The 14,944-nt window shown below is 39.2% G+C and overlaps 1 protein-coding gene across 1 annotated transcript in view; it reads right to left on the bottom strand.

Moving 5' to 3' along the window:
* Positions 1 to 2,898: 2,898 nt before the first annotated feature.
* The window catches only part of DLGAP2 (DLG associated protein 2), a 463,115-nt gene continuing 451,069 nt past the window's right edge, over positions 2,899 to 14,944 (bottom strand). The window contains exons 14-15 of the mRNA XM_080588601.1: positions 12,719 to 12,871; positions 2,899 to 10,396 (exon numbers count right to left, since the gene is read on the bottom strand). Coding sequence (XP_080444727.1) covers positions 10,178 to 10,396; positions 12,719 to 12,871 — 372 coding nt within the window. The 3' untranslated portion in view covers positions 2,899 to 10,177. The remainder of the gene's footprint in view (positions 10,397 to 12,718; positions 12,872 to 14,944) is intronic.

Genomic DNA, 14,944 nt, shown 5'->3' on the forward strand with positions numbered 1-14,944 from the left:
GCCCCACTGTGTTTCAAGCCTAGGACAGAGACATGCTTAGTTTTTACCTCACTCCTTAATAGTCTTAGCCTGTTAGAAGTCCCTAGACACCTGACATGCAGCAAAATGCAATGGCCATGGAGATTATTGTTAAGCAGCTTGGTCGGAAGAGGAAAAGGCATGCCTCAGCTACCCAAGTTTGACTTTTCTGTCTCTGAAGTCTCATTCTTTCTGTGGGTAATTTGTTTTCACTTGGTCTGCAATGTCAAGTCCAATAATGTGTGCGCGCCGCAATTTAAGTTTGTGTATACAAGGATGATTACACAGCAAAGTAATTTGTTAAGCCACACTAATTTAATGATATGCAAATGCATTCACTATTAGATTTTATTAGATTTCCCCTTTCCTTAAGAGCTTGCGTTGATTTAGCATCATGTTGATTTCACTTGTGATCCACCACAGCACATCTTTGTTCTACTTTTTCTAAACCATATATTCTGTCACCTCTGAGCTTGATCACAACTTTCTTGGTATAGAGTTTTGCATTTACTTCTTCACTGAATTTCATCACACTGGATTTAGAAAAGGTGTCCATTTTTTTGGAGATCACTTTGAATACTGATCATATCCTCTATATCAGCTATAACCTCTCCCACGTCAGCATCAATGAATGTTACATTTTTTAGTCCCTCATCAAATTTGTCAGTGAAATTGCTGCCTAGGACTGTTACCAGCTTAGATTTTTGTAGGATTCTTGCTTTTGCTCCCACTTCTGATTTTAAAATGGGTCAAGGATATATACATAATTAAAATAGTATTTTCAGCTGCATCAGATTTAATTTTACAACTCCATTTAGATAATATTTTTCTAGTTTTCTATTAAAATGTTACATTGGACCTTTATCAAAAGCCTTAATGAAGTGAAGATCTATCACAACCTACTGCTTTTACCTAATCCATTAGGCCATTATAAATTGTTTGTTTAAAAATTCACTGCAGAATCTGTCTGGGGATTATGTTAAAGCTGCAATAGGTTATGTAAGGCACTTGTCTACATTTCAAAATTTTCACACTTCAGCTGTGCTGCTACGATTAAAACAATAACAGCCTTCCGCAAGCCCACTGCCAGTGTCAATGCAGTTCAGCTGGAATAAATATGCTAATTCCAGAACATGTATTCTGCACCTGATTATTTGGTTCAGCAACTGAAATAAAATATGCCACATCCATGCTCCAGCTTTACTGACCTTACTAGTTCATCAGCAATGACTGTCCTCATGTATACGGGTATGCTTATAATGCTAAGGCTGATGTGTAACCATCTGTAATACTGTTGTACAAGAAGCAGCTTGCTTGTTAGTCTTGAGATCCTTTCCAGATTGCAAAAAAAAAAAAAAGGATCACCCTATTTTAGGGAAGTCAAGAAGGCTAAGACAAGCTAAATCATCATTGGAATTTCAGCTAGAAGTGATCAAAGTCTTTCTTAGTTGTAAAATATCACTACAGGACTGATGCTCTAGGTCCTACTATCCACTGCTAGGAGACAGACAAAAAGAAGTTTTGTTTTCATTAGAATTGCTTATATACAGCAGGAAAATTTTGAGACTTCCATGACAGGTATTAAGGATGAAAATTATTTTATACAAATAATGAGCCAGCAGAGTACAGAATCTTTAATTTTATTGGTCTTTACTGCCAAGACTTTTCACAGCTTCTTCGTATACCACCTGTCCACAGCGTACCTAGCATCATTCATTAATTACTGAGATGTCAGCTTCTACCTCCAGTTGACTCATGCCAAAATTCATCATCTCTGTGTTAAATCTGAAACAAACATCTTTCTTGGACTCCCTTCCATCTGGGGTAGAGATCCCTGAGGGTAGCTTCCAACCCACTTCATTATCCTCTTTTTTTTTTTTTTTTTCCTGATAGCTATGAAACAATTGACAACTGATAGGCTGCTGGAGTGCTGCAACCCCCACCCCTCATTTTAACGAACAGCATCTCACTGTTTCACTCATTTTTTTCTCCTATGTCTTTCTGTCTGCTGCATCTTACCTAATGGCTAGGTTAACTCTTCATGTTAAGGGAAATCTTTTTGTTTTGCAAATGTACAGTGTTGTCTTGGTCCACAGCTAAGGATCCTAAGTGTTGTGGTAGTATATATGAGCATATACATATGAGTATATACTGAGCAATAAAAAATCTTAAGATTTAAGGAACTAAACACTTTGACATAGTATTTCTTGTACCTCCTTTATTTAGACTCAGATACTCCCCACATCTTCGTTTTTTGCCTACCATGGCTTCTGTGAAGAAGCCACTTCTGTCACTTCTATCAAGAAGTGTAGCCAATGCAAAGCATTGATCACATTTTCTGCTAAGGCGCTTATGCCATTCCCCGAAGGAGACTTGTCTGCCCTAGAGGGAGCTGAAAAACATAAAACGGGCTCAAAGTTCCTTTTGGCTATTAAAACAAACAAACAAAAAAACATACAGAGACCCTCCAGGATTCACCTTTCCAAAACAGTCTTCTAGTTACTTCTGCCTTATAACAAATGCTTTACATTCAATATCAGATATTTTACACAGAAGAGACTATTATTCTTTCTGTTAATGACACATAATGGTTAAAACCACTGCATGATATTCTCTGCTGATAGTGTTAATCAAAATGTATTGATAGTGTCGCACAGCTGATTCCATTATTTGCCAAATTATTTCAGATTTTAAATGCCTTCCTTTGAATTCAGATAAAACCCAATCAAAATATTTTATTGAAAATGAATTTACAGTTTTTTTTTACTCAAAATTCAACGTGGCTAAAGTAATAATTTAGTGTGGTCTACAAATTGCCTAATTGGAAATGGAATATTTTAACTAATGCAAAATTTTAAATATAATAAAGAGTATACTCTATTTTTCTCAAAAAATTTAATTGCAGAATTATTTACAGGAGATGAACATAAACAATACATAAACCAATTGAAAGAGGCAGCTTCATAAAAGAGCCATGGGGCAAAATAGTGAAGCACATTTTCTTACAATCAGCTGGAGGTGAGTAGAGAACCATGAAAAAGAATAACTCAATAATAAAACAATTCTCAAATATGTCTTCAAAGTAACAAATAACATTCTGGTAAAGAAGATATTACTGAGAAGCAAGAAATTATTGTAGCAATGAAACAACATACTGTACATTCAATTTAGGTATCCTGCATGCTACTAAATAGAATTTATCAAAAGAACCATAAAAGCATGAGAAAGAGAATTACATAAAATAGTTTAATTCTAGTGAAGTGTAGCTTTATACAGATGGTGAATATTTGGCACTCAGTTCATCCTCATTGTTGATATGATTTCTTATGTATATATATATTTATATATATTTATATATACTTTTAATGATAACTAAACAGCTAGTTTCCTGGTTCTAACATTCCTTGAAATTCTATAGGAGGCATTTAATTTAGTCCTTAGGCCACACATTTGTTTATTTTGGCATGTCACAGGGCAAATGAAAATACGTGTTTTGTCTCGGTGCAGAAAATCCTGCACAGTCATAGTGGCTTTTCTTCAGGAAAGAACAGTTCTAGAGCAGTATAAGTCAGATTTCTTGAAGGGGAAATTTTGTTAATTCAGGAAATTAATGTCTAAAGTGGACTAAAGAATACATACATGCGGAGCCCTTTTAAAATGAGATGGCCATACTCTTAAACCTCCAGAGCACAAATCAAAGCATGGATATGAGCATGTGGATTCCACTGCTAACTATAAACAAAGCTAATATTTCTTTGTGAGAACTATGGTCAGAGACTTGAACCTACTAGCAAGTCCTCTGCTCGATTGTGACTGACTTGAAAAGAAGAACCACATCCTACAAAACCATTGTGCAGTAGCTAACACTCGCAGTAAGTCCCTCCTACCTCAGCAGGGCTTGCTGAGTCAGATGTTGACCTGAATTTTATTGGTCCAAATCTGACCTTTCAGATTTCATTTATATAATTCTAAGAAGAATTATATATTCTCTAATGCAACTGAGATAAGAACACAGGCCAAAGCTCTGCCATAATTCATCTCACTAATAAGACATTTTAATGATAGTTCATCTTTAAGAATGGGGAATGTTGTGCTGAATGAGAGAAGAATAAGGGAAGAAGAAAAAATCTTACTTAACAGGATGTGTTGGTGAATAACGACCATACCTTCAAATAAACCTCCACTTCATTTAATGTTAGTGAAAATATTCATGTTTTTATATTAGAGAAGTAAAAAATCCCCTCCAGCAACACCAATTTAGAAAAATAACAATTTGGCCTTAATAAAATAGAGAATTAAATTGCCAGCTGATGAAAACTGTTCTGTTTGCTCAGTTCAAGTGCAAACTGTGTAGACACACTAATTTGTATTATCTATGATGTGACTTCAGAAGCCCAATTCTGTGTCAGCAATGGATGGTAATGGCAGAAACACCCATGTGTGGAAAGGAGGGTCTCTGAACATGCAGTCTTTTTGTGTGATCATCATTTATAAGATGTGATATACATTTAATAAGAAGGGAACTGGAATATGATTTTTAGATATAATGAATGTCATGGCCTCTTGCAGCTATTAGAATTTTATTTTGTTAAGGGGAGCTGAATCAGCCTAAATATTCTGTCCAAATTCTCTTTTGGGCAAGTTTCCATTTCAATTTCAGTTTTCTACTTGCTGTCCCGAACAGCCTATTATGTGGTTAAACAGCTGCAGCATTACACCATAGAGGTAGCTGCATTACAGAGAAAAACTAAGCAATTTCTATGTATACAGAGGGCTTAATTTTTGCCCGGAGTCTGCATCTGCATATGAATATGCCATAAAACAGCTGTTCCCAAAAGATGGCCCCTGGAGGTGAACATGACGAGCAGTTGCAGATGGGCCATGGGACTGCATGGGACAGTTGGCCCGGCACATGGCAGTGGCATGGCTCAGCTGCAAGGAAGCCACACAGCCTGCAAGAACATGAGCCTTGACTGTGGTTCCTGGGTCCGACAGTCTGGGAACTGTGATGCTGAAAAATTATTATAATGTATATATGTATAAAATCCTCCTTCTGTTATCTGCAGTGTGAAATGGCTGCCTCTGATCTGCCTCTCCTGCCAGTGCTGAGAGGTGTCCCCATTGCTCCGTCATACAACGAACCCTTAGGGTTAGAGCCGACTCTCAATGCAGAGCAATTGCCTGAACCAAAGCATAATCCTTATGCCTAAGTCCTGTGCTCCATGTTATCCCTCATGCTATCTTGGCTAGAGGGAAGAAGGGGAGAGAGTAGGGCACTCTGAAGTTGTGCAACTCGTGGTGGCTGCTTTTGCAGCACGTGCCCCAGATCCATCTCTCTGGCTGAAAAAGCCACGGGGGATGCGCTTGTGAAGGAGAGACTTGCTGAGATCTCTGAGCAAGGGGGCTCAGCTCCTGCGCTCACCACTGCCCAGGGCTCTCCTGGCTCCCCAAGGTGCCCTCCTGGTGGAGCTCCTTCATCGCCAGGACCTCGCTGCTGTCACAAACAGAAAAGGCAGAGACTGTTCTGAAAATGTAATTTGATGTTTTTCTATCCCTGCCTACATCCTGGAGGGACACGATCAGCATCACCCTCTCCCCCTGCTTTGCTCAGGTTTTCCTCTTGCTTCATCAAGTATTCCCTACTCATTTGGCACAGGTGTGGACCGTGTGGGTCCTCCCTGGGTGCTGGGAGGGTGATGTGGAAGGAAGCTCCCCGGCAGCATGGGGACAGGCGGGAGAGCCCTTGTCCCTGCAGGTCCCCAGGTCCAGCTGCAGGCAGGGTGACCACCGTCCCGGCACCAGCTGGGGCCAGGCCTGGGGATTGCATGTCAGCTAATAAAGTGCTTGGAGATCCTTCTGGATGAAAGGCACTGTATAAATGTAAGTCGACCTGTGATACGCCAGGAAGCACCTCTCTAGGCATTAACGAGTTTACTGCTGCTCCTCACCTTGAATGTAGCCTGCCATGGTGTCACCTCAAAGCCATCTGCTCTGGGAACAGCAATGGGAGTAACACTGCTTCACCTTTCACTTCAGCTCTCTGCCTAATACAAAGGCTCCCGCTGCACAGGATTTCATGGCTTTTCAGCACACACACCCTGGCACCTGGAGCTGCCAGCTCAAATTTAAGCGCTCGAATGGCCGTGCACAAACCATACCTCGGTCAAGCTCTGATGTGTACCCTGCCTGTAATGCCAAAGAGGAAGGACATCAAACCCACCGGCCAGCCAAGGCAAGCTCAAGATATTGGATGCAAACAGCTGAGATGAGTGCATCTGGAAGGATGCCACTCCACCGCTCGCAGTAGGGCCTGGAGAGACCGCAGGTCACTTATGGCACACAATCACTTAGGAAGAAAGTATTCTCCTTGCAAACCACAAAATGACCAAAAATTCCCTCACTAGATGCAGTGCCAAAGGAGTAGAAAGTAGAGTATTAATTTACTGATACAGCAGGACATGGGCTTATTTTAAAACAAATAATTTATATCATATGAAATGTATTATATAGACATGAAATCCACACACCTTCCTATGCACGCTTTAATTCCTTCCTGGTTAATCTCAAATCTAACATCATGACAAGGTTTAAGCATGAATTAAAATGTATTTTTTTTGGTATTAAACTGTACAACATTATTAATCTTTGCACACTGCCAAAGGCCATTCTGATCAGGTCAACAAGAAATAGTAAAACACTCCATAATATACTTCACCAATTTACAAAGAATTTCAAATCTAAAAAAATATACAAAGCAAAAAATAAGTATGGCAGATATCAACCAGTCAGGTCTTTTTCTTTATTTAACTTTTCACAATTCTGTTTATTATACTTGTGTTCTACAGGCAATGAAGCAATGAACAGAGACTTTCTATAATTTTTATCAGTTAAAATAAATATTAGTCCAATTAGTATTCAGTTAAATACTAGACCATTTTGCTATATCTGGCTGTTCTGTGTGGATGTACTCCATGATGTCTCTAAGTAGAAAGTATTCTACTTTCTATCTTTATGTTTATTTATGCTCCTCCTGCATTGGTTTTATAACTGAATTCTATTTTTATGATGTGGGGTCAGATTACAATTGATCTGTTTCTATGTTAAGGTACCATGTGCTGTGTTTCTCATGTCAGGGAATGAAAAAATTTGATTTATTTGCAACACAAGTATGATAACCATAATGTTATTTTTCTAAACTAACAAGATGTACAATATGTAGATAGAAATGGCTTTCTTGCCTTCTATGATAGAATGTTACCTGTACAAGAATTGAATATATTGCACTTTGAAATATAACATGCACAGATAACATATTATCAAATCTTTCAGTAGGCATCTAATTAAATTTTGATACTTTTTTTTTTCCATTCTTGTTTTTTGGAACAAAGGTGGAACAAACAGAAATCATATGCATCCAACATTTATGTTGAACATTTGCTTATAATGGCATGGGAAATGTAAAATACAGGGTTGGCATCATTCTTGCAGGCCTATTTTTGCCTGAGAACATCCATTAAAATTGTAACATATCAAAAAAATAATGAAAATATGATTCTAAATTAAAAACTTAGATGGACTGCCCCAAGTAAGCATTATTAGGTCAACTGGGATCTAAGCACATCTGTAATCTTTTTTTTTTTTTTTTTTTTTTTTTTACAGTTTGTCTTTACAACTGTCAGGCTTTTAAAGTCTGATTAGTGGCAGGATCAAATGCAACTTGTCTTATCACGTGAGCTGTCCCTGCAGATGGGAGTTTTCAAAAGAGTAAGTCAAGTGTGAAGTGTACAGGGAAATTAGAGAAAATGTATCAGCTGCCATATATGTATATAACAGCTCTATATACTTAGTTGTGTGTGCCGATTTTGTATTTCCTAAAACTAGGAAAGACACTAGCTTTAGTTTTATGTGGATATTTCTAAATAGCAGCTCCACATTAAATAATATATCAGTTTTCGACACTAAAGATGACAGTGTCTGCAAGTACATTTGTATTTAAAATAGTACAACAAATATAGAAGTAGTATCAATATTGTACACTACCCAGAATTCAGCTCTTTCCTTAATAGAAAATGCCTTGAAAACACAAGGGATGGGAAAGATAATGTTTTCATCTATAGAAGAATATTTCAGGGATTTTTTTTTCTTTTCTTTTTTTTTTTTTTGCATTTTTGAAGGATATACATTCGTCTTGGTTTTTGCTTCCAAATATAGTTTAAGGCTATTTGGCAAAGTATATACCAGATATCAGGCTCAATTTACAGGGCTTTCTCCTCACAGAAACATCTCAAAACTTCATCTCTAAAGATTCCTATCTTGAAGCTAAACGTGCTTTATTAGCTGTGCTCCAAAGACAGAACTCATGCTTAGTACTATGCACTGTAGGAAAAAAGATAAAAAAGAAAAAGAAAAACAACATAAAAAAGCAGAACCAAACCAAAACAGATTAGAAGCAATGTCAGATCTGCATAACCTATGATAATTCATGTTTTCAGTCATCTGTCAGGCTGCAGGGTGTGTGGGACACGGATTTAAAGTGCTTGTCAGGTGAAGAACCAAAGTGCTAGAGTATAATTTAATAGCTGTTCTGCCTATGGCTAAATACATTGCATTTGTTAAAGCAGGTAAACAGGAAATGTAGTAGATGGGACTGTCTGTCTCACTGTGTTAATATTGTTTTGACCTAAAGTAGTATTCAGTAGTGTTCCAACCTTGGAGTCGGAGTCTGTGGGTTATTTATCTTATTGCGTCTTCACCTGAAGACTTCTAAGTGCTGGGTTGCTCACTTGGCTCTGGAAGGTAGGTGAAGTGGCATAATTCTATCTCAATTTGTTTTGATTTAAAGCCTCTTAATTGTGGGAGTCACCACTTCTATCTTCTGATAATGAGAGGCTTGAAAATACATTATTTTCCTTATATTCCATGGCTGGAAATCAGTTTTCTCTTGAGTCATGTTTGTTACGTCTGAAGCAAGCAAGAAGCTTATTCTTGCTGTAAGTGATACTGCATAGAAAAATAGTTCTAAAAAAAATACAACTGTAAACCACAGTTCACCTTTACCTTAACATAACCATTTAAACTTAGATATACTTACCACTCACATTCATATTTCTTAAACTGTTTACAACATCACAACTGGCATTTTAAACAAGCAAGATTTTTTTTTCTTTTTTTTTTTTTTTCTCAAGGATACCCTGGAAACTCAATTGATATAACATTTTGAGAGTTTGAAATATTACATGTAGCGCAGCTCTTGAAATAAAAGAGAGAAGGCTTATAAAATAAACGTTAACACATAAAAGAACTGTTAAAAATGTGATGAGTGTTCCAAAGGAGTAAGTATAACTTTTTCTTTACACATCTTGCTACAGAAGATCTAACTTTTTAAGGCTTCCATTTTCCTTTCACCCATCACTCAAGTCCTCTTGCATTACAATTTTGCTTAGGTTTCAGAGTGTTGTTACACTGCTAACAGCAAACGTTTCTCAGTGGGCATTCCCAACACCACCAGACTTGTATGCTTCTTGGTTTCTGATGAACTTTGGAGTTTTAGTGGCTGGATATCCCTGTTCATCTCCAGAAACTTGACATGACATGAGAGGCCTAATGTTATTTTGCAGTAACAAAGATGAGGAGAGTGGCAGAGCACATGGGTAAATATTTTAGCTGGGTTCTAGGAAAAGAAACTGGAGGTCAGAGAGATAAATGGGTTCTTTCTTTCCTGCTCTTTACATTTGTAGCACCTTCTACTTGGATTAGCTAATGCCTCTAGTGAATGGTGAGATGCACCCATTTATAAGTTTGTTATTCTTATCCCTAATTATCACACATTTTATAAAAATATAAATAACAAAAAAGTAAGCTGGGTTCCATCTCAAGAGGTGTTTCTTGTTGTCCTCTGAGAATATACTGGATAAGTCAGGTCTCGACAAGCCCTATCCATTGTAGCTGATTGTAAGTCAGACAATAAATACAAAAGAAGTCGTTCTTGCGGTGAGCTCAGCAAATTCTGAGGAAATCAAAAGCATTCCACTGTGCTTATGGCACAAAGAACACAACAGCAAGGGCATATTTAGTGGAGAGAATGAGACAAAAATTACCAGGTAATTGACAAACTGTACAAGCATTTTGTCTAAAAAAGGAACTCTGCAGCATTCTGTCTTTAAAGCCGGGTTTGAGCCTCTGGGATGTAAATCTCGATGCTGTCTGCACGCTCTGTGGCTGAATTCTGCCGGAAAGATGCTGCTCTCTTCGCAGCCATGAGCCGTCTTCTGGCTTCTTGTCGCTGCCTGTCGGGTAGGTCCAGAGATTTTTCTCTTGTGATGGGGAATTTTCCTTTTGGGGGCTTCTTTGGTACAGGAGGAGGAACCTTTCTTTCTTCCTGCAACAGGAGGTGAATGAGTTCAAGGTGAATGGCGTGTGGAAGATACCATCAGCAGAACATGCAAACTGAAGACATACAAAGCAAAATACTCATTACATACATCAAGCATGCTCACTTTGTGCTCTCAGATCAGCTGATTAATGGATTATGTGAAGTGCTACCCATTCTAGAAACACTGACAGAAAACCATTACTTCAGCACAAATTCGGTCGTCCTGTGCTTTCAAATAGCTACGCTTCCTTTTACTGTACTTACAGGTGTCCTACACATGCAGTCTACATACCTCGCTTTCACATGAATTTGTTTAGTTTTAGCTGACACACTATTACATTCATTATAAACAGAAACACACACTGGCTCTCCAATAAGAATTCAGCGCATCTGTGTGGTTTGATCAAGTGAAAAGACTGTCTAAGATTAGCAGGACAGAATTTTTAATTAAATTAATCATACTGAGTTTAGCCTCAGCTGGATATGAGATAGCAGCTGTGTATACATGTCTGTTAGTTTACTCTCCTCTATGAATTGCTAAATGGAAACATGCAAGCACCAACCAGAGAGAGAACATAGGGCTGATTGTTCTCCTTGTCAGCCTGGACCATTTTAAAGAAAATTATACTGAAGAATTAGCAAACTATAAAGTGAGAGTCAATAGATTTTGCTACCAACGTAGCTGTAAATGGCTTCTGCAGGTTTTATATCAAGAACTTTTCTGAAGTATGAAATTGATATTTTACTCCATTATAGATTGTGGAATATCACATAAGGACCTTAAAAAGATATTGCAGATTCACAGAATCATATAATAGTTTAGGTTGGAAGGGACCTCTGGAGATGATTCAGTACAATACTCTATTCAAAGCCCACTTGAAATGAGACTCAAGTTTGAAGTTAAAACACGTTTTTTGTCATCATATTTAATACTTGGCTGAATATCTCCAAAGATGGAGATTCCACAACTTCATATGTATTGTACGGTTATTATGATATATCTTTCTGCTGGATCACTTACAGTGGTTGTAATAGTGCAGAGTATGGGCTGTTCCTTATGGAGAACACAGTTAATTTGAGGCACAGCAGGATTCAAATAATAATAAAAAAAGAACGGATACACCTGTGGTTTGCAGAATCATCATTACTTTTTTTTTTTTTTTAATTCTGAGTCTACTACCAAAAAGCATTAGCCAAGACTAGAGTTAAATTTAAGAACATAGTTCAATGTTCTCAACTCAACAAGAACAGTGCAGCAGCCTAGAATGCTGTTCTCCATGACAGTCAGCTCTTCCAGCCTTTATTTTCTTTATTTCCTGTTTTTAGACAGGAATATAAGGGCTCCATTCCTGCTGTCCCATCTTATTGTTTTTTCACTTTTAATTATTTCGCTCTCAGGAACACCACTGTTGCTGTCACTACAATAATTTCTTACTTCCAATTGTCACTAGTAAGCAAGAGTTGCAAACTCACCATCCACCAATCAGTTGGCTGAAAATTAAAATCCAAGAGGAGCATGAAGAAATGAAAGAGTTGTCAAAATGCCTCCTAATTCCTCCCAAACCAAACAAGTATTCACCTGAGGCCAACAGTACTGACTCAAACCAAATGCTGCCTTCGTCTGACTAATATAATAATCAGCAAGGGCAGTGGGATAATTTGGGAGCGGGGCTGGGAGTTGCTCTGGGAAGGGGAAAGGCAGTTTCAGGTTTACATTGTGCTCGTGGCCATGGTGCCACCTGCTTTGGAAGCCTGGTGGCCAGGGGTGTTTCCCAAGCTGCACCACAGAGGTGCAGGCAGTTTGCCAGAAATTCTCCCCCAAACTTTCATAGCCAAGCTTTAGTTTGACCAGCGCTGTGCTTTGTCATACGCTTTTGTCTCACTCGTGTTCCAGCACCAGCCATCCATTGTGGGCAGGATTAAGCACCATAATGCTCAGGTTTGAGCTGGCCCAAATGGAGCAGCATGGTGCAGTTTACCTTGACTGAATAATTGGGCTATTGTTCTCAGTCTGAATTAATCAGAACATATTTCAGTTGTAGCCTTTTTAATGTGAATCCAAATAATTTCAACACAAATGTTATAGAGCAGACAAACAGGACTTAGCAAAATCCATTTTGTTTGTTACACAATTCAGCTCAACATTACTAAAAGAAAATAAAACCCCCTCACATCTGATGAAGGTTTCCATGTATAAATTGGGCCATACCAGTTAGGTGTTTTCTATCTTTGGGCTGGAAACCTTCTACGCTTCACTACTGGATTTAACACAGGGAGACCACAGTACTATAAGTGGGAAGTAAATGGTATTGTCCATGGTCTGCTTACCTTCCTTTCAGGTGATTCTATTATTTTCCATTCATTGAGTTTCAGCTGGTGCAGTTCATCAAACTTCATGCTGACATCTTCAATCGAGAGCTGCAATAAGTCCCAGAAACCTGCGAGGTCCTGGGAAGTTGGTCTCGGCATGGCACTCGGGTCCTGTCACGCACAAAGGAGAGAGCATGAATAGAGCAGGAGGCTTTAAACAAAGTGCTCTGAGGCAGGAAAGGAGCCGTGCCGGATGCTGTTGCTGCAGTGCTGCTCAGGGCTAAGGCTACACATGCTCTGCAGCTGGGAGCTGTGCCTGGGAAGCTGTGCCTCCTACACAACCCAAACACGAACGAGTTACATGTCCTGCGCTAGCCTTTCTGCATCCGTGCAGCACGGAGAGCTCCTCAACACCATCTGCTGTGCTGACCTGCATTTCTAAAATGTAGCACATGCTGACAACCTCTCTCTGCTGATTATTAAAGGGAATGGGGATGTGGTTCGTATTCCAGGAAGCCTGAAGTCTTTCTGGTTAAAAATTACATCAGCGAAAGCTGAGGAGAAGACAAAGCAACACGACGGGGAAGTTGTCAACTTGTGCTGGATTCGATGTTTACATTGTCTTGGGTTTTCAAATATGTGTGTAAGCTTTAAAATCCGGATGGGTATGTTAGGATTTTGTTCTCCATGGGGTCGAATCATGCCCAGGAACTGGGCAGGTATTATTCCCAGGTACTGCATTAGGTGGCGCTAATAACCTGGTTATTAACCAAACGTTAATGCTGGATAAAAATTGCATTAAAAGGTAGCATACAGTACACTCTGTACCTCCTGTTTTATGAGAACTGGTACTGTTCAAGAAGACAGGTTTGTCACTTTAGTGAAATAGGGCTTAACTGGTAAACGTCTCTATGAAGATGATGGAGAAGTAATCTCCCAGCGCAAGAGGAAGTAGTTAAGAAGGTCTCTGCAATGGAGCTGGGAGAGATGCAGTTGAAATCAGGCCAAAGGAGCACATGATTTCCCCCTCACTAGGCAAAAGCTGTAGTGGCTAGTTTACTGAGTAAAAAATAAACTGTGGTGTTATTGATGAAGCAAGGCTCTGTGCCCTATATTCTTGGAATCTAATGGGTGAAGACATTTTAGGTAATGATCACAGCTCCACACAGTTATCTAAAACCTGGGAGAGAGAGAAATCAGAATTTTATTCATTCCTAGGGGTATTACACTGGGAACTGCTACTTAAATTTGGGTTTAGACCACTGTGGGAGCTGAGTGGCTGGAGCTGGGCATGACGACGTGCAGTGTCACCCGTACCTAAACCCCTTTGGGAACCCAGGCCAAGAACACCTGCCTAAAAGCCTGTACACTTCAAAACCATTGCTAGAAGAGTTTCCATTTCATAGGGAGTTTGGGGATTTAACAGAAGTTCCAGTACAGGTTATAACAGACTTCTGGCAAACATGATGCAACTCCAGATTAGTGTTCACTGAAAATGTCTGCATTGGGTAGATCCTAATTTATTCCAAAACTATTTACAGTGCGTGTCAGTGGTATTAGTTACTGTACAGAGGTCAATATCAGAGGCTTCAAGAACCAACTCCCCGTGTGAAATTTGTCAGGACAGTCCACAGCAATCTGTCTTGCACTGCGATCTCTTCTCTCCAGCCTGGTCTCCTCGGTCCTTTTCCCCACTTTCCTCAACAGCCACAAAATGATGCCACTCATTGAAATGTCATTGCCTTCTGAATCAAGGCTAATTGCTCTTCTGTACCTTTGTGCTCTGCTCATCCCTGATGCCGAAGAGCACAGCTTCCAGAGCAGCTGGGAGGAGAGGAGCGTGCAGTGCATTGTGCGGACACAAGAGGGCTGCCTCCTGCTGCTATCATTTATGGATTCGCAGCCCGTGGATAAACGCTAGCAAAAATGATTACTATTACAGCTAACTGGGTTTTGAAAAGAGTGGCTTAAACCTGCTTCTTTTCAGAAGTGGCTCTTTTATTTGTATCGTATTTGGAATTCAGCTTTGCAGCCTCCTTCCGAGGGAAGCCTAAAGCTAGCAAAAAGTACCTGGCCCCTGCTCATGATGCTCTATTTTTGCCTGCAACGGTGACACACCGAGAGATGATTTCAAGAGCTGAGTAGGATCTGTGCTGACTAGGGTATGGAGGAGGACACTTCAAAGAAAAAGCAGGGTATTACAAGAGATAATGTGAATAATTCATCAGGGAGTAATCATTAATC

The sequence above is a fragment of the Anser brachyrhynchus genome (assembly GCF_964034855.1).
Source record: "Anser brachyrhynchus genome assembly, chromosome: 3".
NCBI lineage: Eukaryota > Metazoa > Chordata > Aves > Anseriformes > Anatidae > Anser > Anser brachyrhynchus.